We start from the raw sequence: 22315 nt of genomic DNA on the forward strand, positions 1-22315 counted from the left end.
AGAGTGACACAGTCTGTTTGGCATTTCAAAAAGATCTTCCTGGCAGATGTGTAGTAGCGAAGAGTGTGGACTCCGGACTCGCACTGCCAGGGTTCAAATCTTGGTTGTGATGGTGAATTAGTTAAGGTAGCCAAATTGTGTAACAAATAGGTCAAAACACGTATAATGGCTCAAACACAATAGAAGTTCATTTCTGGATCGTGTAATAGTCCAAAGAGGGTGTTTCTTCTTGGCAAATGGCCCTCCTCCATATGGTGACTCAGGGACCTGGCTTCTTAGGATCTTGCTATCCCTATCTCCTCACTGTCTTTGGCACCTAACTAGTGAAAGAGTAGAGAGACCGTGGAGGAGACAGGCTGGCTAGTTAAAAATCCTGCACTAAATGTAGGACATACCACTTCTGCCCACCTTCCATGGGAAAGCACACTTGTTGCAAAGGAGGCTGGGAATACACTCTAGCCACATTCCTGGCTATTCCTCCCATTACCATAGGATAGCGCTGTCCAACAGAACTTTCTACAATGATAGAAATGTTCTAAATCTGTGCTTCCAATATGGTAGCCACTTGCCACATGGTATATTGAGCGCTTGAAGTGCCACTAGTGAAACTGAGAGCCGAGCTTTTGTTTTACTAACTTGTAACTAATTTACATTTAAACAGCTATGCATGGCAAGTGGCTGAAGGTGTTGGGCTTTGCTGTTGTAGAGAAAGGAGAGGGTGGATTTTGGTGGATAGTGATGTCTAGCATGACTGTTTAATAATTGGGCAGGTTATTGGACATCTCTGTGCCTCACTTTCCTCAACAGTAAAATGGGTATAATAGTGGTAACTACTTCTTAGGCTGTCGTGAGGATTAAGAGATCATTCAGGCATAGCATTTAGTGCCCAGCGCATAATCCGTGCTCAACCAAGGTTATCTTATGGATGACTCAGAGGCAGGGACTCCAGTTAGGAGAGTATACAACAGTCGAGGGAGACACTCTTCCAATCTCACCTCCAAATATTGCCCTTTGCTCAACCAAACTGTGCCACTTATTCTCCAAACTCCACAGTGCATACTTCCTTTAAACCATTCTCTCTCTGATTGACTAACCTATCCTTTCCTTCTCTCTACCTATTGAAATCTTGCCCCACCGTCAAGATCTGGTTCAAATGCCACATCTCCATGAAGCCCTGCATGAAGTCTCAACTATGTGTGATCTCCAAAGGTCCTGATGCTTTGTGTATTCCTCTGCACGCATCATGCCAAGGCCACTCATCTGGTCGTCTTGTGCATTTGTCCAGACAAGACTATCTCTTATGCATCTTTCTACCTTCTGCTTTACCCAGCAGATTTTTCTGTGTATTTTGAGCAGGCAACAAACATCCATGGCACTGAATTGAATCCATAAGGGGAAAAGAAAGTTGTGAAGACATGCTCCCTACATGGTTAGAGCCAGAGATTACATCCAAACAGCACCAAATGAAGCAGGGCTTTGCCAATTATCCAAGTCATTGAATCTGTGTAGATATCCAAATGGGAAAATTCAGGCCACCCCACCAGCGTGTAGTTTGCAGAATTCCTTTTGACATTTGCACAGTTTTTATTCTCCACATTGCTCTACAAGAAATGGCCTTTGAGTTCACATGCCTTTTACTACATGTCTTTTCCCACTGTCTGTCAGGCCATTTCTGGAAGGATTCCTGATCAGGAACTGCAAAGGAAAGCTAGAACCACTCACTTCGGCTGCCTGGACATGAGTCCAGTGAACTGTGTAAGGGCTCAGTGATAGCAAAATCACAGGTGACCCGTCTTCCCATGGCCTCTGTGGCCCTGGGCAAGCCTAACAGTGAGTGCCCCTCAGGATTATCTTGTACCTTTCTTGACATCAACCTCAAAATCCTAAGGATGTTCCGCCAAATATTGTAGATACTCTTAAGAGTCCATTAATTCATTCTTTAATTTATCTAGACCCGTTCATTTATTCATTCAACAAATATTTGTTGAGCTACCGTTCTGTGCCAGTATTTTGGTGTTTAGAATGTGAAACAAAGTTTCTATTTTCAACCTTCATTCTAGTGGGTGGGAAGAAATTTAGCAAACAAATATAGTCAGATGTCAGTATAAAGGAAAGCAGGATCTCTCATTATCTATTGCTACATAAAAAACCACCCTAAAATGTAACGGTCTAAGACAATAATGTATGATTTCTCATGAATCTGTGGATCACCTGGGCTCATCTTGGTGCTTTTCTGCTGGAGACTTTGCCTGGGGTCCCTGACCAGGTTGCAGTCTGCTAGAGGTTCACCTATGACTAGAGGCTCTAAGATGCCTCATTCACATGTCTGTGAGTGGGACCTAGGTTCTGGCTGTTGGCTGGCCCGCTCCACAAGGCCTTCATTACCCAGGAGGCTAGTACGGGCTTCCTTGCATGGTGGTGGGAATGTCCCAAAGGAGGGCAGAGGTTGTGAGGCCTCTTGTGACTTAGGATTAACTCACACCATGTCAGCTCTGCCTTATTCTGTTTTGGTTAATGCCAGTCACAAGCCAGCCCGGTCTCAGGGTTAGGGAGGCAGAAGCCACTTTTTTTTTTCCTTTAATATGTTTTATTTATTTATTTATTTATTTATTTATTTAAAATTTTATCTAAATCTTAGTTTACATATAGTTAGTTAGTTAACATATAGTACAATAATGGCTTCAGGAGTAGAATTTAGTGATTCATCACTTGCATACAACAAGTGCTCATGCCAACAAGTGCCCTCCTTAATGCCCATCACCCATTTAGCCCATCCCCCCCCCACCTCCCAGCAACCCTCAGTTTGTTCTCTGTATTTAACTCTCTTGCGGTTTGCCTCCCTCTCTGTTTTTATCTTATTTTTCCTTCCCTTTCCCTATGTTCATTTGTTTTGTTTCTTAAATTCCACATATGAGTGAAGTCATATGATATTTATCTTTCCGTAACTGCCTTATTTCGCTTAGCATAATACATTCTAGTTCCATCCACGTTGTTGCAAATAGCAAGATTTCATTCTTTTTAAATTTTTTTAAATGTTTATTTTTGAGAGAGAGAGAGAGAGAGAGAGAGAGCGTGAGTGGGGGAGGGGCAGAGAGAGAGGGAGACACAGCATATGAAACAAACTCCAGGCTCTGAGCTGTCAGCACAGAGCCCAATGTGGGGCTCCAACTCACAGACCGCGAGATCATGACCTGAGCTGAATCAGAAGCTTAACCAACTGAGCCACCCAGGCACTCCACAATTTCATTCTTTTTGATCACTGAGTAATATTCCATTATATATATCACATTTTCTTTATCCATTTGTTAGTCAATGGACATTTGGGCTCTTTCCATAATTTGGCTGTTATTTATAGCACTACTATGAACATTGGGGTGCATGTGCCTCTTCAAATCAGCATTTTTGTATCCTTTGGAAAAGTCCTAGTAGTTCAATTGCTGGGTCGTGTAACTCTATTTTTAATTTTTTGAGGACCCCCCCCATACTGTTTTCCAGAGTGACTGTACCAGAGAAGCCACTTCTTTTTTTTTAATGTTTATTTATTTTTGAGAGAGAGAGAGAGAGAATGCAAGTGAGGGAGGGGCAGAGAGAGAGAAGGAGGCACAGAATCTGAAGCAGGCTCCAGGCTCTGAGCTGTCAGCACAGAGCCTGACGTGGAGCTCGAACTCACAAACCATGAGATCATGACCTGAGTCAAAGTCGGACGCTTAACCGACTGAGCCACCCAGGTGCCCTGAGAGGTCACTTCTTTTTTTTTTTTTTTTCCAACGTTTATTTATTTTTGGGACAGAGAGAGACAGAGCATGAACGGGGGAGGGGCAGAGAGAGAGGGAGACACAGAATCGGAAACAGGCTCCAGGCTCTGAGCCATCAGCCCAGAGCCTGACGCGGGGCTCGAACTCACGGACCGCGAGATCGTGACCTGGCTGAAGTTGGACGCTTAACCGACTGCGCCACCCAGACGCCCCGAGAGGTCACTTCTTAACTGGAGAAGCCACAAAGGACTTGTGGCTACTTTTTCTCCTCCAGCTTTATTGAGATGTAATTGACATACGGTGCAGGTTTAAGGTTTACAGCCTGTTGATTTGGTACACTTACGTATTGCAAATGATAAGACTTGGGACCACTTTCAACCTACCACACAGAGTAAAGGAACAGCAAATGAGGGGCTATGCTGTATTAAGTAGAATGGTCAGACAAGGCCTTTCTGATGAGGTGTTATTTGGGCAGAGACCTGAATGAAGTGAGGGAGAAAGCCAGGCAGATACCTGCAGCGTTCCAGGCGATGGAATCGTGAGCTAAATCTCTGAGATCAGGCCAGTGCAATTCTTTGCATTTACGATAACACTGCAACATTAAGGCTTTAAGTGAAGGTGCTCTTCCGTTACTTATAGGAAATCCGGTTCTCCTTGGGCAGCACTGGAGAATTCTGAATGGGCTGAGTCAAGTTAAAAGGAGGTGGGGGGGCACTTGATTTGGAGACATTGAGATGTGAGGGCGACTCCTTTATAAAATCTAAGACCAGAAAGAGTCCAACTACTCGCCCCTGCTGCCTCTAGTCTCAAGCCTTGCAAGTAGAGTGTCCAGGCACCTCCTACTGCCACCTGTGGTTGAACTCCAGCAATGTGGAAATTCCCTGGTCCCAACTCCAGTGTCTTTGGTTTCCATGAAAGTGCTTTGCACGTAGCCTGCCCTCAGCCTGCTCTCGTCCTTCCCCTCACATAGTCTGTGGGGAGCCTCTCTGTGAGTGAATCAAGGTTGGAGTCATTGGAGGGAAAGGTGTAGGATTCATGAAGGACCGGAGCAGAGCAGAGCAAAGCAGGAGGGTTTATGCTATAATTACCCAAAATCACCAGGGGAGTCGGAGTGTAATCGGGTAATTAGTGTGTGTTGGGGGTGGTGTGGGGGGGTGCAATTATCCGGCTCACTGGCTGCCAGACTGTTGTCACTGTTCTTCTGGCCCTTGGGCCAGGTTCCTGGCTCTACCTGTGGACTATTAAGTGTAATGACCCTGTCACGCAGAGGAGCCTGTCATTATGTCTGTGTTAACATGGTATTTACCCACAAAACCTGCCAAGTCACTCTGTGATTAAAGAGCCTCAGCATGGTCCCCTGCCCTGGCATTGGATAGTCTTTTCATGAAAGTTGTCAGGGCAGGCGTGGCTTTAAAAGGCTGAGAGAAGTTGGGCTGGGGTCATCCTGGGGGGCTCAAGAGGGACACTGTACCTGAGCCCTCCCTCCCCGCCATTGCCAAAGCCTGAGACCCCATACTCCAGCCACAGGAATCTGGAAACACCAAGACAACCCCGTGCAAAATCAGGCACATCTCCACATGGGGCTAACCGATCGGCCACTGAGTGAAACAAAAGTCTACTTTGCTTTTTTAAACTATATGTTCACAGTAATACCTGCAATCCAGCATCCTCACACAGTTTATTCTAGTTTTTTTTTTTAATGTGTATTGATTTGAGAGAGAGAGAAAGTGAGGTTCCAACTCATGAACCGCGAAATCATGACCTGAGCCGAAACCAAGAGTGGGATGGACACTCAACCGACTGAACCACCCAGCTGCCCCGAAACAGAAGTCAACTTTAAAATCTTAAAGGCTGAGGGGCACCTGGCTGGCTCAGTCAGTGGAGCACCACAGGCGACTCGATCACAGGGCTGTGAGCTTGAGTCCCGTGTTAGGTGTAGAAAGTACTTATGAATAAAATCTTTAAATAAATAAATAAAATCTTGAGGGTCGATCATCTTTTCTGAAGTCTCTCCTAGGAGGGGTAGGAAGGGAATCTGGTCACGTAACATAGAGCAAAACTCCCCCGAAGGTCTTCTGTGGCTCTTCCTCCCTACTTCCCCATCACATTCTACTGTCTTCCCCCAAACACAGGCACTCTCCCCACTCTTTGGCAGGGCTCCCCTGCCTTTGGGCCTTCTTTGTCACAGGCAGTTCCAAATCTTTTCTAATGAGAATCAGGTTTGCTCTAGGAGTTTTGCATTTCTCCTCTCTCCCTTCCCCCTGTCCCCCTTGTGGCCTCAAGGGCACCAACACAAAAGACCCCTTCAGAGAGTGGACAAGCAGGGCTGTGAGCACCTGTGGGCCAAGAGTTTGCCCCTGGTGCCTAAACAGTGCTGCCATGAGCATCCTTATACAAATACCTTTACAGGTGGGTGTGGACTTTTCCCCAGGACAAACTCCTGGCCTTGAGGTGACTAGGTATGAATCTTGTCATTTCAAAAGATGCTGTCAAATTATGTCTAAAAGATAACACACATTTCAATTCCCACTAATCATTTATGAGAATGCATGTCTCCCCACATTCTTTCCAATTTGGGTTGCTACTACTTTTTTAAAAATTGCCTCCATTGTTTTCTGACTATACGTGTGATACATGTTCATTGTAAAAAAAAAAGTGGGGGGGAAACGAAGAAAAGACTAAGAGAAAATAAAGACTAGCTGTCATGCCATCACCCAAAGATAAGAAGCACTGATCCGTTTTAAAGCATTTATTTTAATGTTTATTTTTGAGAGAGAGAGAGAGAGAGAGAGAGAGAGTGGGGGAGGGGCAGAGAGAGAGACACACAGAGCCCAAAGCAGGCTCCAGGCTCCAGGCTCCAGGTTCCGAGCTGTCAGCACAGAGCCCCACACGGGGCTCGAACCCACGACCCGTGAGATCATGACCTGAGCCGAAGTCGGACACTTAACTGACTGAGACACCCAGGCGCCCCAACACTGATCTGTTTTATAGACAGCAGAGGCCACAGCTAGCCAAGGTAGTCACCTGAGGGAACCTTCCAGAATCCCTCTTGCTGGTGACAAGGGGCTAAAGATGGCCCCATTCTTTCCTCTGTCCCTCCCCCAGCCACTGACTGTGTCTCCAAAGGCTTGAGGGATTTTCCTCAGCCAGTGGGGACTCTTCCTGAAGGAGTCAGTTGCAGGTATCCACATCCCTGAAGTGTCTCCTCAAAACAGTGCTGTTGCCAGGAAGACTTCCAGCCTGAGGATTTGTGGAGTAGGAATGGAATATGAACATTCCAAAAATGTGTTTCCAGGCATTGACAGCTGGACCCGACAGATTGGAAAACGCATCTCTCCGGCCAATCCCAGAGCCAAGTTTCTGTTTTTCAGGGGCCCTGACATGCCCTGTGAAGCCACCCTTCTAATGACTGCTCTTGCTTTCCGTCCCAGAGACCTGAATTATAATGAGCTGCAGGAGTTTCCTGTCGCCATCCGGACCCTGGGAAGACTGCAGGAACTGTAAGTCCTTCTGCTGGTTTCTGTGGGTGTCCTCCTCTCCCAAGGGCAGGGGCTGAAGCCAGTTCTGGGCCTCCCTCGCAGCCTCACCTCCCGGGGTCCTTGTAAAAACTGTAGCTGCGTGCCCTCTGTGGCACCCCCGTGCAGGTCTCAGTAGTCGCAGACCTCATTAGTGTGGCACTGAGCATTTCCGAGAGGTGTGTCATCGGCAGAAATGGCTCTGAGCCCTTCCAGCCTAGAGAGACACATGGCACAAGACACCTCCTGGGAGGCTGGGCCTGGCACTGCCCCTGCCTTGGTTGGCGTGTGTCTGGAGATGAATGAGGAGAGGAGCTGGGGGCTGGTCTCTGGGCTCATTCCTCAGCACCTGATCTCAAGGGGAAGATCAGAAGCCCGATTTTGTTCCCCACAGTCGCTACCTATTAGTATTCTATTTTAGCATCGACTGTGCCCAGCACTAAACACAAACAAAGAGTAAGATAGCCCTGGACTGTTCCCCCAGGATCCTTCAGGTCTGTTGGGGACACAGAGTAAAGCAGGCACCAGGACAGAGCAGCTTAGGGTCGGTCTATAATTCTGGCCCTAATTGTCCAGGGGTAGCCAAAATGACTGGGAATCCAGAGTAATATACGAAGAACCTTGTAGACTAACACATGTGAGATGAACCTTAAGGGGTGGATGGAGTTTCAGTGGCGACGGTGGAGGACGAGGGAAGGCATTTCAGACAGAAGAACCATGGAGGCAGAGACCCAGATTGGAAGTTGAATGGGCAGAGAGATGACCCCAAGGGAGACCAGGCTTACTGGAGGAGAGGCTCTCGGCAAACAGTAGGAGATCTACTGGGGGTAGAGTGGACTAGATTAAGGGAATCTGAGGTTGGTGAACAGAGCCCCACACTTACAGGCAGCCCAACATCTTTACTCAAACCACCACCTGAGACCAGCCCAACCCCATGCCACCACCACCCCCCCCCGACCCCACCCCATCCAAAGTTGGCAGGTGGGAATTCCAGGTGTGTGTAACAGTTGAGGAACAACCAGACCGGTTGGAGGGAAGGGTCTGAATGAGAAACTATTGTAAGTTCCCCTCCACTGCCATTGGAGTCCCAATGAGTATAGATGTGTGTGTGCACGCGCGCATGTGTGTGTCTCTATCTGTCCCTATCTTTCTACATCTACTGAGAGAAAGCTGCTTGAGGACAAGACCTCTGTCCTATGAACTTCTAAACATCTCAGGGCTTAGCTCAACACTAGACACAAAGGAGGAGTCCAAAATCGTATAAGAACAAATTAACAAAGGAATGGAAGGTGGAAATAATAAGGAGAAGGGAAGAAGGAGAGAGAGGGGGTGGATGCCCAGAAGGCATGAGGAGACACTAGAAGTCTCCAGACAACAAGAAGTTGGCCTGGAGGTGCTGCTCAGCATGGATTATGTGCTTTCCAGTCCAATTTTTATCTTGAGATGATCACCCCGACTAACCAAATGCATAATTCCTAGCTTCCAGAGCCCTGGACGTTAGCGGGTGCCTCCCTCCTCACTTCCACACACAGTCGGCCAGTCACTCGACATCCACTGTATCTCCCTGCTCCTGCTGCTGCTGCCTTTCTAGGTTCCTTAGTCTCCAGGCCTGGAGGCCAAGCCAGCCTCCATTCAGGGAGCAGCTCTCGTCCCTGGGACCCTCAGAAGCTCTGCTTTTCCCATAGGCCCTCAGCTTCCTCCTTGGGGAACCTGTGGAGTTCCTGCCACAAGTGACTGAGGAGAGGAAGCCTCTCCTGGGATCCAAACTCAGCCTCCTTCTCCCAAGTTCTCCCCCCTTACCACCCCCTTGCTCTCTGAGGCTCCATGCTTCACTCCCTTCACAATTGTCAGAGAAAAGGTTGGGTGTGTTATCAAATGAAGCAGAGACTTCACAGGCAGGAGGTGAACCCGGAATCTGGACTGATGTCTCTTTGGTCCTATGGCCTTTCTGGTCAGCTTTCTGGAAGCTTCATGGAGTTCTGTCTCGCCCTCTCCATACCTTTCTCCAAGTCCTCACTGACTCATGGTATTGCCTTCCAGGGGGTTCCATAACAACAACATCAAGGCCATCCCAGAAAAGGCCTTCATGGGGAACCCTGTGCTGCAGACCATGTGAGTACTCGTTTCTCCCGGCTCTTGGTGCTGTGCGGTGTTTGGGGGACGGGCTGGGGCGGCAGAACTCTGGGAGGGGGTGCCTTCCCCTGTGTGCTCTTTCCTGGTGCCAACGGAGGAGAAAGCAGAGATCTGCCCGGGTCCTAGCTCAAAGGGCCAAATAACTAAATTTGGTGTTTGGGTCTTTTTCTTCCAGACACTTTTATGATAACCCAATCCAGTTTGTGGGAAGGTCGGCATTCCAGTACCTGCCTAAACTGCACACGCTGTAAGTTGGGCCCTAGAGCCTGCCACCGTCTGGACCTCTCCCATTCCTCACTCCCTCCGCTGCCTCCTGCCTCCTATCTGCAACTCTCTTACTCGCAGGGCACAGCACCCCCTGCCAGGCCTGGTCTCCTTCGGGGCTGTGGCCTCTGTTGGGCTCACACCTATTCGCAGCTCGGGCTGCACTTAACAGCCTCCCTTCACCTTTCTGTGCTTCTTCCCAGATCCCAAATGAATGAACAGAGCCCTTCTCCATAGTCCAGGAGTTTAGTCTGGCCTCTTCAGAATCCTGCTCGGGGCAGCTGTTTCCGTAAATACTTGCTCAAGAACCAATGACTGGGATAAGGGTCTGGTTCTCCAGTGACCTGGGAGCATGAATCCCTGGGCTTTTTGTGGTACTATCTTTATTGCTTTGGGCCCAAAGGCATTCCCTTGTTTCCTCTCTCCCATTGTGTTAAACCCCAGCCCAAGTTCCACTTCTGCAAAAAAACTTCCACGGATTACATTCCACCTGTGGCATCATAGTAACATAAGGAACATCTCTAAAGCACATACTCCCCTTTCTTGTATATTATCACATTTCACTGTCACCCTAACCCTGTGAGGTGAGTGGTGTTAGTACAGTTTGTAGATGGATCCTGAGACTCCCAGGCCCTGGTCAGCCTTGAGCTAGAACCCTTGACTCCAGATCCTAGGCTCATTTCTGGACCCTACTGCCTCCTTGTGGTCCTGTTGAGTGCAGACCTGTGTGGGTCCATGTCCTCATGGAGATAGAGGATGGTGGTGATGGAAAAAGCCAACAGTCGAAAACAATTTACGAGAACCAGTGGAGAGGTTGATAAAGCTTTAGCTGATGACACTTTAGGGGAGACTCTAGCTCAGGCTATAATAAGCAAACCCCAGCAGCCAAGGACTTTTTCAGTAGCACCCAAACAGTAGCCTTTTAAACAGAAACAGTTCCCATGCTCCTGTCCTGTGTTCTTTCTTTGTTCATTTGTTTTGTTTTGTTTTGTTTTGTTTTGTTTTGCATGCTGGGGCCCTAGTGCCGGGTTGCCTGCTCTGTCTGGGCTACAGTGGGCTGAGCCAACTTAAGGAAATGGTGGTTTAGACCCTGCTGAGCCAAGCTCCCCCCCTACCAGGGCCTGAGTAGCTGGAGTATTTTGAGGTTGGGCAGTGGTGGGGGAAGGATGATGTTTCCCAAAAGGGTAGAGTCTTGAGGGACAGATCAGTGATGGTAGGGAGCCCAGATTATCAGGATGCTCCAACTTCACCCTTCAGACGCTGTTGCTTCTGTTTCCAGATCCCTGAATGGTGCCACGGACATCCAGGAGTTCCCAGATCTCAAAGGCACCACCAGCCTGGAGATCCTGTGAGTGGATACACTTACCTTCTACCTCATCTGTGTCCCTCCTTTGCTCCCAGGAGGTCTTCTGTCTGCCTGTCTCCTGGAAGTCTGTCCAAATTCTTTGCTTGCCCCTTATCTGGCCTGCTTCTGCTGCTGGCTCCAGCCTGGCCCAAAGGTCACCTGGCTCAGCCCCAGGTCACTGCTGCTGGCAAGGCAAGGCCAGGAGTGGCAGGTGGTTTGGGGGTGAGGAGGCTGGTCTTCTCTTTCCTATGCTTGCATTTTTCACGCATGACTTCAGAGTTCCTAACCCCAAGTCATGAGGGTGCTGAGGACCCCGCCACAGGGGGAGAAGGGTTGTGGAAACACATCTTCTTTGCCTTTCCGAAGCGTGATTCCAACAAGGATTTCTCATATGTTCTATCATTATAGACTGCCGGGTGGGGGAGGGGTATCAGAGCGTAGTAGGCCCTCAATACATTTTAAAAGGATGAATGGAACAATCAAGCAAACACCCAGAGTGGGTGTTAGGAAGCCAACTGTCCTGCCCCACGTCACATGGCTCATTCATGGCATGGCTGGGACAGGAACTCTCTTCTGTGCCTCTATTGTCTTCCCCTAGATTTGCTGGCATCTGGAAAATTTTCCATGAGGGAAGTAATAGGTCCCCAAGAATGACCTCGGCCTTGGGTCTTCCTTGGGACACCCTGTCCCCAGCCAAACCTGCCCCCACAGCCCTCTCTGTCCCAGCCCCTGGTCCTCCCCTTCTTTCCCATCCCATCCCCCTTCCCCAGGGCACAGGGAGCAGACTCTGTGCGTGGTTCCCATGGTTCCACTAGGGTTGTTTTGTTTAGTCTTTTCCTATCTACTCTGTGCCCATGGCTATCCCCCTTCTCTAAGGAGAGCAGACCAGATTCTAGTTCCTGTCCTACATAGCCAGTGTTGCTGGAGACCATTATGAGACAATGGGTGGGGACACGATGGGTGGGTGGGGTGGGCTGGGCACGCAGGAACTGTCTGCCAAGCAGAGAGCCCCTGGGCTGTGTCCCTCTCTGTCTGTTGCCCACACCTACCCTCCTCCAGTCCCAGGGGAGCCTGGTGCTCAGATGCCAGGCCTGCTGCCTTCTCTCCCTGCAGCCCCACCCCTGCCCTGTGCCTCCTGCCACTTCTCTTTTGTCAGCTCTGTGCTCCCATGTCAGTATCAGGCCCAGAGCTGGAGACGGGTGGCTGGGGATGGCAGGGCCCTGGGCCTGGTGCCAGCCCTGTCTCTGTTCTCTCTACAGGACCCTGACCCGCGCAGGCATCCGGCTGCTCCCACTGGGGATGTGCCAACAGCTACCCAGGCTCCGAGTCCTGTGAGTGGTTCACGAGCATTCTCCAGTCTTGGCATTGTGCCCTTGTTCCCATGGGCTGGCAAAGGCCCCTCCCGCTCCTGTCCCGCTTGGTTACCTCTCTTCCTGGAGAGTGGGACACATTGGGCTGCTGCTGAGATCCTGCCCGAGAAGCACTGGGCTGTCCTCTCTTGTTCAGGGTAAAAAGACAACGGCCTTTGGAGTCAGACCAGCGTTGGAGGCTTAGCTCTGCCACCTACTAGCTGCATGAACTTGGACTCACTCTCTAATGTCTCAGGGCTCCAATTCCTCACCAGCAAAATATGGATAAATGGGTGAGGGTTGAAAAAAAGTTCATGTACAGCACATAGCGCTGGCCATGGTAGGTGCTCAATAAATGGCATTATTTACCTAGTAATAAGAAGAAAATTAGCCCCTTGTGCAGCCACGGAGGTATTTAAGTGGCCTATGAAGTAAAGGGGAGTTTTTCTTTCTCCCCTGAATCCAGCTGGAACCTGAGGCTCGTCCACACGGACCGTAGCCCACAGCCTAAGATGGGGAGACTGACAGATGACACTCTACACGCGAACAGAGCTAGACTGGGTGGAGACATGGGCTCCAGACCCAGCCTTGCCACTGCCTGGCAGTGTGTCCTTGGCAGGCTCTGTCTCCTCTCTGTGCCTCAGTGTCCTCATCTGTTAGATGAAGGGGTTGGGCGCCAGATGACCCCTAAGGGCCCTAGCCTGTCCTCCCTGTGAACTCTGCACGGGGACGATGGGTGATGTTTACACAGATTGGTGTTGGCCAGCTTGCTCAGTAATGCTCGATATGTTCCGTGCATTCAGTCTCTGAGCCCCTCACCCTCTGCTCCTTTTCTCGTCTCCATGCCCCTCTCACTTCCTGTGCCCTTTCCCCAGGACCCTCTCAGGGTCCCTCAGGCCTTCATATAGATGAGGCATCCCTGTTGGAAAAATGCCACATGATCCCCATCCAGGCCCTGCAGCGAGGAACCAGACTCAGCAGGGGGAAGGGGCGAGAAGTCCAATTGCCTTGAGGTGTGTCAACAGCCAAGTCCCTGCAGGGTCCTCCCAGCCCTCGGCTGCCTGACAGGAAAGCCCGTCCTGGCCAGAGCCTCTTCTCCTGGCCCCCAGTTCACCCTAACCTGGTCCTTCTCTCTTCCCCAGGGAACTGTCTCATAATCAAATCGAGGAGCTGCCCAGCCTGCATAGGTGTCAGAAGCTGGAGGAAATGTGAGTGGGGGCCGGGGGAGGGCAGGGGTGACGGCAGGCAAGCCCAACTCTGGGCAAGTCTGAGGGAAGGGAGTCAGAGAGCACACTCTGAACTTTCTCCCTTCTCTGAGCTTGTTGAACTCAGAGGTTCGGGCTGGGAGCTCAGCAGAGGCCTGGGCGAGGCCCCTAGGGACCACAGAGCTGACACTGAAGCAGAGTCTCAAGGTGGCTCATTGGGGGTCACTAATAACAATGAAAGGCAGTAGTGATTAGGGCCAGTGGAGGGGCAGGGTCATATCGGGGCTAGGAGGCTGGACAAGGGAAGGCCTCAGAAGACTGAGAGCATGCTCTCTCATTTTCCAAACCCCCTTAAACACACATACACAGAGACACACACACACACACACACACACACACACACAGAGGTGTATGTATGCACCTGCACACTAATACACCGGAGAAGAAACCTAGGATTCAAATTTGACAAGGAAAAAAATCACTTAAAAAATGCTCTAAGCTCTTTCACCCAGCTTCTGGTTTTGTTTTGTTTTGTTTTGTTTTGTTTTGTCCTTCAGCGTCTGCTTTTTCAAGCTAGCAGGGTCTCTCTTGTCTCCTGTGTCTGTCCCCTGTCTTGAGGCAGGGCAACGCCTTTTGGGACCAAGGCAGAATGGGGTCTGAGGGTCTGTCCTGTTTGTCCATATGCCAGAGGAAAGAGGGTCTGCAGCATTGCTGAGGCCCAGGGTCTATCTCCCATTCAGACAACCAGTCCACTGAGCTCTGCTCCGCAGCTTAGGCCAGTCATCGGGTCATCCCAGGGTGGGGCAGAGCTCCGCTGCTGGGCTAAGGTCTGGAGAACCCAGGGGTGAGGTTGGCTGGGCTGGGAGCCAGCCCCGGTGGGAACCCTGGAAACTGACTCCCTTTTGGGCCACAGGGATGGTTTTGTGGCTTTGTCTCCTGACCCACTTACCCAAGGCAACCGGATCCCCTTGTGCTCCCTTTAATTCTGGTGACTTCCGCGGGCCGGGCCCTTTCTTCGCATGCCAGGAGAAGTGGGGGGCTCTCCCTTCTTCCTCCTAGTGCATGGGGGGTGTGGAACTGAGCCAGGATCCGAGCCTATTGGCTCATCTAGTCTCTTCTTGCTGCCCCAGTGGCCTTCAGCACAACCGCATCTGGGAAATTGGAGCTGACACCTTCAGCCAGCTGAGCTCCCTGAGAGCCCTGTGAGTATCCTGCCGCAGCCAGGGGTGGGATCCTCTCCCAAGCACGTTCCGTACCCATAGCATACATGGCAGTGACATGCCCACAGCTTCCCTGCCCCCAGCACACGCACAAGAAGAGAGGTGCCTTCCGGTACGGATGGCTTCTGAAGCCACTTCTCCAGCTGGTGCCCAGGGGGGTGATGAGACTCTGAAGCCAAGCGGCCAAATCCCTCTTCCTGTGGCCACAGCCAGGTTGGGAGCCGGGCGGCAGGTACCTTCCCCACGAGGCTGAGGGTTCTGCTACCGGGGGCAGCTCAGGTGGGGAGTGAGTGAAGAACTCAGGATGGGCAACAGTGAGTCCTCCAAGTGTCACTGGTCCCCCCGTTACACCCTCTCTGCTCACAGGGACCTGAGCTGGAATGCCATCCGATCCATCCACCCTGAGGCCTTCGTGACGCTGCGTTCTCTAGTCAAGCTGTAAGTGCCCACTGACCTCTCCTCCCGGATGGTGGAGACCAATCAGGACTATGGGCTGGCCAGCGGGGGCAGGAGGGGCCACCCCAGAGCGGGGACATGCACCACACATCCCGGGGAGGGGGCCTCCAGCCTAATCAATCATTCTGACAGTCCGTTTGACAGACTGTGGGGCCCGATAAACAGAGAGCCTGCCTCCTACAAGCTCTGGAACATCGTCTGCTAATGTTCTGCAACATTTTGGCAGCCTCAGCCCTCCCGGTGCCCCCTTGTCCCGGCCCTTCCCCCAGCCTCTACATGTCCCAGTAAAGAGGATGTACGAGCCTAAAACTCCTTTACAGCCTGGGACGGTGGCAGCAGATGTGGGAGCCGGGGTCTCAACTCAGCAGTCCCCTACATGAGCATTAACTCTAGAGGGCTGCCATTCTGCGGGGTGGCGGAGGACCCCACGATCATAGCGTGCTGGCTGCGTGGTCGCTATGTCAGGGCTGGAGAGGACCTTGATGGGGCTGCCACACACTGTGGTGCGGGCTGTGTACTGCACAAGGGCTCCCACCCAGTGGGGAGCCAACTGCCTGCTTGCTTGTCCTGAAGTTGTTTCCACCCCAATGGGACTCTTTTCTGATTAACACCCAGAGTCCTTCTGGGCTAGCTCCAGCCCTGGCCTCAGAGATCATCCAGCCCGACCCCTCACTTCACGTCTCCAGGCCCAGGGGGAGAAGCTCGCTCGAAGCAAAGGCCGGAATGAAAGCCTCCCAGGAGGCTCACAGTGCCCCTCCTGTCTGCCACTCTCTGGGCTCTGGGCCGGAGCCTGGCAAAACTCGCACCTCGGTCTTCCCTCTCCTGTTTGCTCTACTCCGGCCAGATAGGTAGGGTGGATATTTTTATCCCTTTGAAGGATGAGGACATTGGAACGCAGGCAGATTTGTGACTCCCCTTGGTTATGCAGGGAGTCGGTGACAGCTCCGGGTTTCCTGCCTTCCAGTCCAGGCTGTTTCCACGACGTACGGTCTGTGGTCCTGGTGTTTGGTTTGGAGCCCTGGCTCCTGTGATGTGTCTCCAGTGGATAGACCATGCATGTCCTCATCCCTGGCTACGGAGCCGGGCCTGCAAAACAGAACGGATGACCGAATCCCTGAATGTAGCCAGAGGCCAGCTCTGCCCACCCCCAGCTCTGGCCTCTTATGTCATCAGAAAAGCAGGGGAATGGGGACAGGCACCAAAGGCAGATGCCCTAGTGGGGTGGACAGGGACCCTTGGATGGGACTGGGACCTGGGCATAGGAGCTGTGGTTAAGGGGCTCTCTCACGAATTGGGATGGCTTGACATTACCTTGGAGGAGTCCCTGGTATAGAGTTGGCCCCCAATATTTGATGAATGAATGAATGAGTGATGAATGAGTTATGGATGGTGCCTCTAGCCACCCTCGACCATCCTCCTCCCCCAGCTTGTTATGCTTTCGTCTCTCTATGCTGATTTCCTGTCCTTTGCTCCTCTCCTCTTGCTTCCATCCCAGGCACACTGGCCACACCCTCAGCACAGCCCTGCCCCTTCAACAATCCCACTGACTGCCAATAACCCTGACCATCCACTGTCCTAGGGACCTGACAGACAACCAGCTGACCACACTGCCCCTGGCTGGCCTTGGGGGCTTGATGCATCTGAAGCTCAAAGGGAACCTGGCTCTGTCTCAGGCCTTCTCCAAGGACAGTTTCCCAAACCTGAGGTGAGGGCCTCGCTTTCCCCCACACCTAGACAGGTTTGTCCCAGAGCAGCTGGAGAGGCCATGGAGGGACAGGGAGAAAGCCACAGGGCTTCACCTCAAGAAAAAAAACTGATGGCCCAAAGGCTTAGGGTTTGGCCACTACTGAATGGGAAGGGCTTGCTCGTGCCTCCCCTCCCTCCTCATCTCGTTCATAGCGTTTCTTTCTGTCCCAAGTACCAGCCCGGGGGGACCCTGAGATCTCCTGTGAGGACAGAAGTAAGATGATGTGAAGGCCCCTGGACCTCCTCACTCCTTGCCCTATTCAGTGCACCCAGACTGCCGGTCTTCACCTGGGCGGCATCTGGGCCCCTGCAGTCAGGGCAGAGCCCAGGGCACTGATCGCTGGAAAATAAGCCGCCCAGCCCGTCCCTCGCGCTAATGACATCCAGGCCTTCTGCTTGCAACAGCAGCAGCAGCACACAGCCTGTGTGGCCCAAGCCCCATCTGCTGCAAGCTAACGACATGCCTGGAGGCATCTGCCCTCACCCTCAGAGGGCACCAGATTCAGCTCTGATGTACCCAGGGGTAGGGGCGGGGGGATAGGGCGTGGGTGTTACTGAGGGCAAGGGTAAGAAAGAGTCACGAGGAGAATCCCCGTCTCCTTAAATATAAAAGAAGAGTCGCTGGCTGGGAGGGAGGGGAGCAGAGCACCGGAGTGCTGTGTGGCCTTGGGGGAACTGCTCCCCACTCTGAGCCTGCTGAGGGGACTCCATAAACAGTAGGCAGAAAGTAAATCTTCCCATCTCAATTCCCAACATGAGTGAGGAAGAGATTAGACTATGCTCAGAGCCCTTCAGAGGCAGGATCCAGGCTGTAAGACCCTTACAAAGAAAGCCCAGGGGGCTGACTGCACTGTAATCAGGGCGCTTTGGGGTTGAAAGGCAGGCACCAAGTGCTGGGTCCCTGGGTTGATGGCCGAAACGTTGCTAAGGCAGTCCGTTTTACTCCTGTCTCCCCTGAACCCCCAGGATCCTGGAGGTGCCCTATGCCTACCAGTGCTGTGCCTATGGTGTCTGTGCCAGCTTCTTCAAGGCCTCTGGGCAGTGGCAGGCTGAGGACTTTCACCTTGATGAGGAGGAGCCTCCAAAGAGGCCCCTGGGCCTTCTTGCCGGACATGCTGAGAACCAATGTGAGTGATGGAGGCCCTGGGCAGGGCAGGTGGGTGGCTGTGGAGAGGAAGTTAGGGAGGAGGCTTGGGGGACCCTGGGAGGGGTTCTGGCAGGGGCTGCAGAGGGAAACCCCAAGGGTGACCTGGGAGGTGCCTCTGCTTGCACCTTGTCTCTCTAAGGACATAGCCCAGAAGTGGTTGGGGAGAAAATAACCACGGCGACAATGACGGTAGAAATGTTTCTATATTTGTCAAGTCCTTTGAGGATCACAAGATGCTTCCCAAACTGTATCTTATATAACACCCCTGCCCTGGTGGCTCACATGTTTCTTCTCCAGGGCTGCCCCCTCGCCACCTGGGCCCTTCAACGTCAGGGCATTCTCAGAGAAGACATCCACTTTCTAATCGACCTGAGCCAGGCAGGATTGAATTAAATTAATTAGATGAAATCTGCTTAAAAAAAAAGTCCCCTCACTATATGTGCTAGAGCCAAAAGGAACAGCATGGGGATTATCGCTGTTCAAGTTGTCCTGCCCTTCAGAGGCCACTGGTTGCAAGAGGACCTTGCTGAGGAGGGCCATCTTGGGCCACATCAGTCTGTTTCTGGAAGAGTTGGGGTAAAAGGAAAGAAGGGTGGAGGTAGGCAGCGAAGGGGACTCAGGGATCGTCTGCCAGCTGGTGTCTTAGATAAAGGGCAGAGAGCAAGGCTTCCATTTCCCCCTCACCTTCACCCCATGTGACAGAACACAGGTAGAATTAGGAGGAAGCAAAAAAGGGCCCCTGATATTTACATTTCTTTCAGTCTCTAGCCCCCTTTGCACAATATACCCATGGAGAATCTAAACAGAAAAACCAGATCTAAACATGAAAGGAAAACATCTTATGGTGGTGTAGACAGGCATGGGTTCTAAGCCCGACTACACCATTTACCAGTTGAGTTGCCTTGGACAAGCCATTCACCCTTCCTGAGCCTTGGGTTTTTGGGTTGTTTTTCTTTTATCTGTGCAGTGAGAACAATATTACATATCTCATAGGCTATAGAGGGCAGAGTATGTTCACTGCTGCTGTTACCAGTGGAACTGGGTGCCTCCTGGCGTGTGTGTGGAGGGAAGGTGTATTGTGTAGTCCGGGACGCAGCTTATGGAGGCCAGTGTTGGGCAAGCAGCTAGGGGGTCTCTGGGGTCTCCCTCCTGGTGTACAAGCCCATCCCGGGGGAGGGTGTGAGGACCCCAGGAGGAGCCCAGCAGCCAGGCTGGCTCTGGGCCTGCAGACAGCTGTCCCCAGGGGACATTCCCGGATGTCTGTCTGCGGTACACTCCCTCAGGGGGCTGGAAGGAGGAATGGAAACTTTCCTTCCTCAAGGTGAAACTTTCCACCAGGCTTAGGTCTTGGAGAGCCACAGGGCGTCAGAATCGTGGGCTGCCTGCCGCCGGTAACGGGAGCTAGGGCAGGGCCCCCCACTTCCTGTGGGAGCTAATAAGCCTTGAGGAGGAAAGCCAGGAGCTGCGCTGCAGCCAGATTTGATTTCCTCCTCGTTTGAAGAGTGGTTACTCAACACCTTGGCTGTGACTTTCCCAGCCTCAGACGGAGGCCACGGGCCTCACCCCTTACATTTCATTCATGCATTCTGATTTCAAAGAATTGCTGAGCTCCATTCTGGAGAGCAGGGGTGGGCAGGGAATGAAAGGTGGAGAGGAGAGGAAATGCCAGGACCCTGTGGGCACACCTCGGCCTCCTGCCCGCCCTGATGTTGTCTGGGCCAAGAGCAGCTCCACGGAACCTTCCTGCCTCCTGGGAAAATGCCCAGCTGAAGATGTTTACCCTTTAAGTGGGGGAGGAAGGAAACGAACCACACGAAACAGAGATGGGGACGAGCATGACACAGTCACCTCTCCATTACTTGTGTGATGGAGGAAGAGCCCACAGGCCACTGTCTCTGAAACCCAAGTAAATGTGCAGGCATCCCTTTCAAGAGAAGCAATTCTCTCACACCCCTTAGGGCCTCAGACACTTTTCCCAGTCTCAGCAGAGACACTAAAGGCTTATTCTTTAAAAAGTCTTTCGATGCTGGATGATCACCACAAACAAGAGTTTTGTTTTTGTTAAGTTAGAAGAGGTTTAAGATTATCATTTCAAAATTCTTGAAGAATTTATGGACCCCCCAAGGTGTCTCTAACACCCCTGCAGTTCACAGCCCCTGGTTTAAGAAACCTTATAATAGTGAATAAGAGGTGGGAAAAAATCCCATTTTGATTCAGACAAGTTACAGAGTTTCTTTAACAATGGAGTTATCTTTCTAATCCTATTTTCTCTGGCTAATGGGATTGCAGAGGCTACACTTAGAATCAGAAAGATCGGTAAAGATGATCTAGTCTGGCCTCTAACTCAGCATAGAATTGCCCTTTCTCCCATCAGGGACTTTCTGCTTCCTTCGGTATCTCCAGCGACAAATTATGCCCAGCTCCTGCATCTGTAAAGCTCCCCCGACCATCTCCTCCAGCCCACCCAGATCAGTTCCTCGCCTGGGGAAGCCTAACAGTTAAATATCTGGGCTCCGTAGTCAGACAAACCTGGGTTTGAAATTCGCCCTATCGCTTGCTGGCTGGGAGACCTGGGGCAAGCCACTGACCTTCAATGAGCCTCAGTTTCCTCGTCTATCGAATGGTGTCAAAGGACACCTGCTTTGTGCGGCTGCCACGAAGGTTGACGAGACCACGCAGATGAGGACTCGCTGGGCATAGTCTGGCACAGAGAAAGAGCTCAGGGACTCTCGGCCCTTTGTGTTAAATAAACCTATTAGTTGACACAGTACGCTTTGTCAGGACAGCTTGATTCTCTTCTGTCTCCATAAGCCCCTTGAGGGCAGGACCGTGTTTCATTCATCCCTGAGCTCCCCTGCACTTGCCCAATGCCCAGCAGGTGGCAGACATTGCATTCAGCACACGTGGACCTCAGTCCCACCTCTTTGTCGGGTCAACTCTAAGTGTGGGAGCTTATTTGTGTTAGTAAGAACTAAAACTTCTCCATCTGAATTGTTAGTTTGCCTCCTTCTATGACCCATCCTGATTCTGACGTGCCTTTATGCCTAACGGGGACTTCAGCTCTTCGAGGACAGCCACTGTATCCGTACCTACTCTTGCCTTTCCTAAGTTAATCCCCCCATGGCTTTGACTGCTTCTCAAGCAAATAAATAGCTTCCGCTCACTCACTATCCCTGGTTCACCTCCTCTGAACACTGACCAGCTCCCTACTCTAAGCAGCACGCACGGACTAGGCTGCCTGGAGGAGACACGAGCGTGCTGAGTTATAGGACGAGGTCAGCAAGGCCCAGCTGAAACATTTGCTGTAAAGGACCGACCATGCAGATAATCCACGGGTGCATAATAGGGAGCTGACGGAATGTTTATACCTAAGAGTAGAACAGATGTGCAGGGCTGCCAGGGTGAGCCGTGCTGGGCAGAGTGAGTTGGAGATGACAGCTGAAAGGGGTGGGCATTTGGAGAAAGGTGGAGCTTGACTGTCACCAAGACTGGGGCCCCATGCCACTTTCTGGCCTCACCTCTCAGATGATCTGGATCTGGACGAGCTGCAGCTGGAAATGGAGGACACAAAGCCACACCCCAGCATCCAGTGTAGCCCCGTTCCAGGTGAGATGAGCGCCTCCGTGTGGGGTCGGGGGCAGGGCTGAGGAAGGATCACCCAACTATTTGATGAGAGAGAGGCCGGTTCAGCCTGGCATGTTTGTAGCCATGCTTCAGGCACCTTCTCTGCCTAAGAACCGACATTCTGTGGGGAGGACCGCCACTTCTGGTGACTCCTGGGGAAGGAGCTGGCGTTCTTCCCTTGGGTGTCTGTCTGGAGCAGCACTGGGGTGGGGGGGAAGGGAGGGGTGGCTGTGGGGAGAGGGGAGTCAAAGAAGCCTTCACAAATCAGCTAATCAGAAGTTAACCAGGAGACCAGAGCACCTGGGTGGCTCAAGTCAGTTAAGTGTCCGACTTCAGCTCAGGTCATGATCTTGCAGTTCATGAGTTCGAACCCTGCATTGGGCTCTTTGCCGACAGCTCAGAGTTCGGAGCCTGGAGCCTGCTTCGGATTCTGTGTCTCCCTCTCTCTCTGCCCCTCCCCTGCTCGCATTCTCTCTCTCTCAAAAGTAAATAAACATTTTTAAAAATTAAAAAAAAAAAGAAATTAACCAGGAGAAAATTTCTCTCATTGAAGAAA

At 51.6% G+C, this 22315-nt stretch overlaps 1 protein-coding gene across 2 annotated transcripts in view; it reads left to right on the top strand.

Moving 5' to 3' along the window:
* The window catches only part of LGR6 (leucine rich repeat containing G protein-coupled receptor 6), a 119746-nt gene that overhangs the window by 91130 nt on the left and 6301 nt on the right, over window positions 1–22315 (top strand). For both annotated transcript variants that reach the window (XM_043569535.1, XM_043569536.1), the window contains exons 7-17: window positions 7187–7255; window positions 9311–9382; window positions 9579–9650; window positions 10947–11015; window positions 12272–12343; window positions 13504–13569; window positions 14697–14768; window positions 15153–15224; window positions 16822–16947; window positions 17955–18115; window positions 21661–21741. In XM_043569535.1, coding sequence (XP_043425470.1) covers window positions 7187–7255; window positions 9311–9382; window positions 9579–9650; window positions 10947–11015; window positions 12272–12343; window positions 13504–13569; window positions 14697–14768; window positions 15153–15224; window positions 16822–16947; window positions 17955–18115; window positions 21661–21741 — 932 coding nt within the window. The remainder of the gene's footprint in view (window positions 1–7186; window positions 7256–9310; window positions 9383–9578; window positions 9651–10946; window positions 11016–12271; window positions 12344–13503; window positions 13570–14696; window positions 14769–15152; window positions 15225–16821; window positions 16948–17954; window positions 18116–21660; window positions 21742–22315) is intronic.

Source organism: Prionailurus bengalensis, chromosome E4 (assembly GCF_016509475.1).
Source record: "Prionailurus bengalensis isolate Pbe53 chromosome E4, Fcat_Pben_1.1_paternal_pri, whole genome shotgun sequence".
NCBI lineage: Eukaryota > Metazoa > Chordata > Mammalia > Carnivora > Felidae > Prionailurus > Prionailurus bengalensis.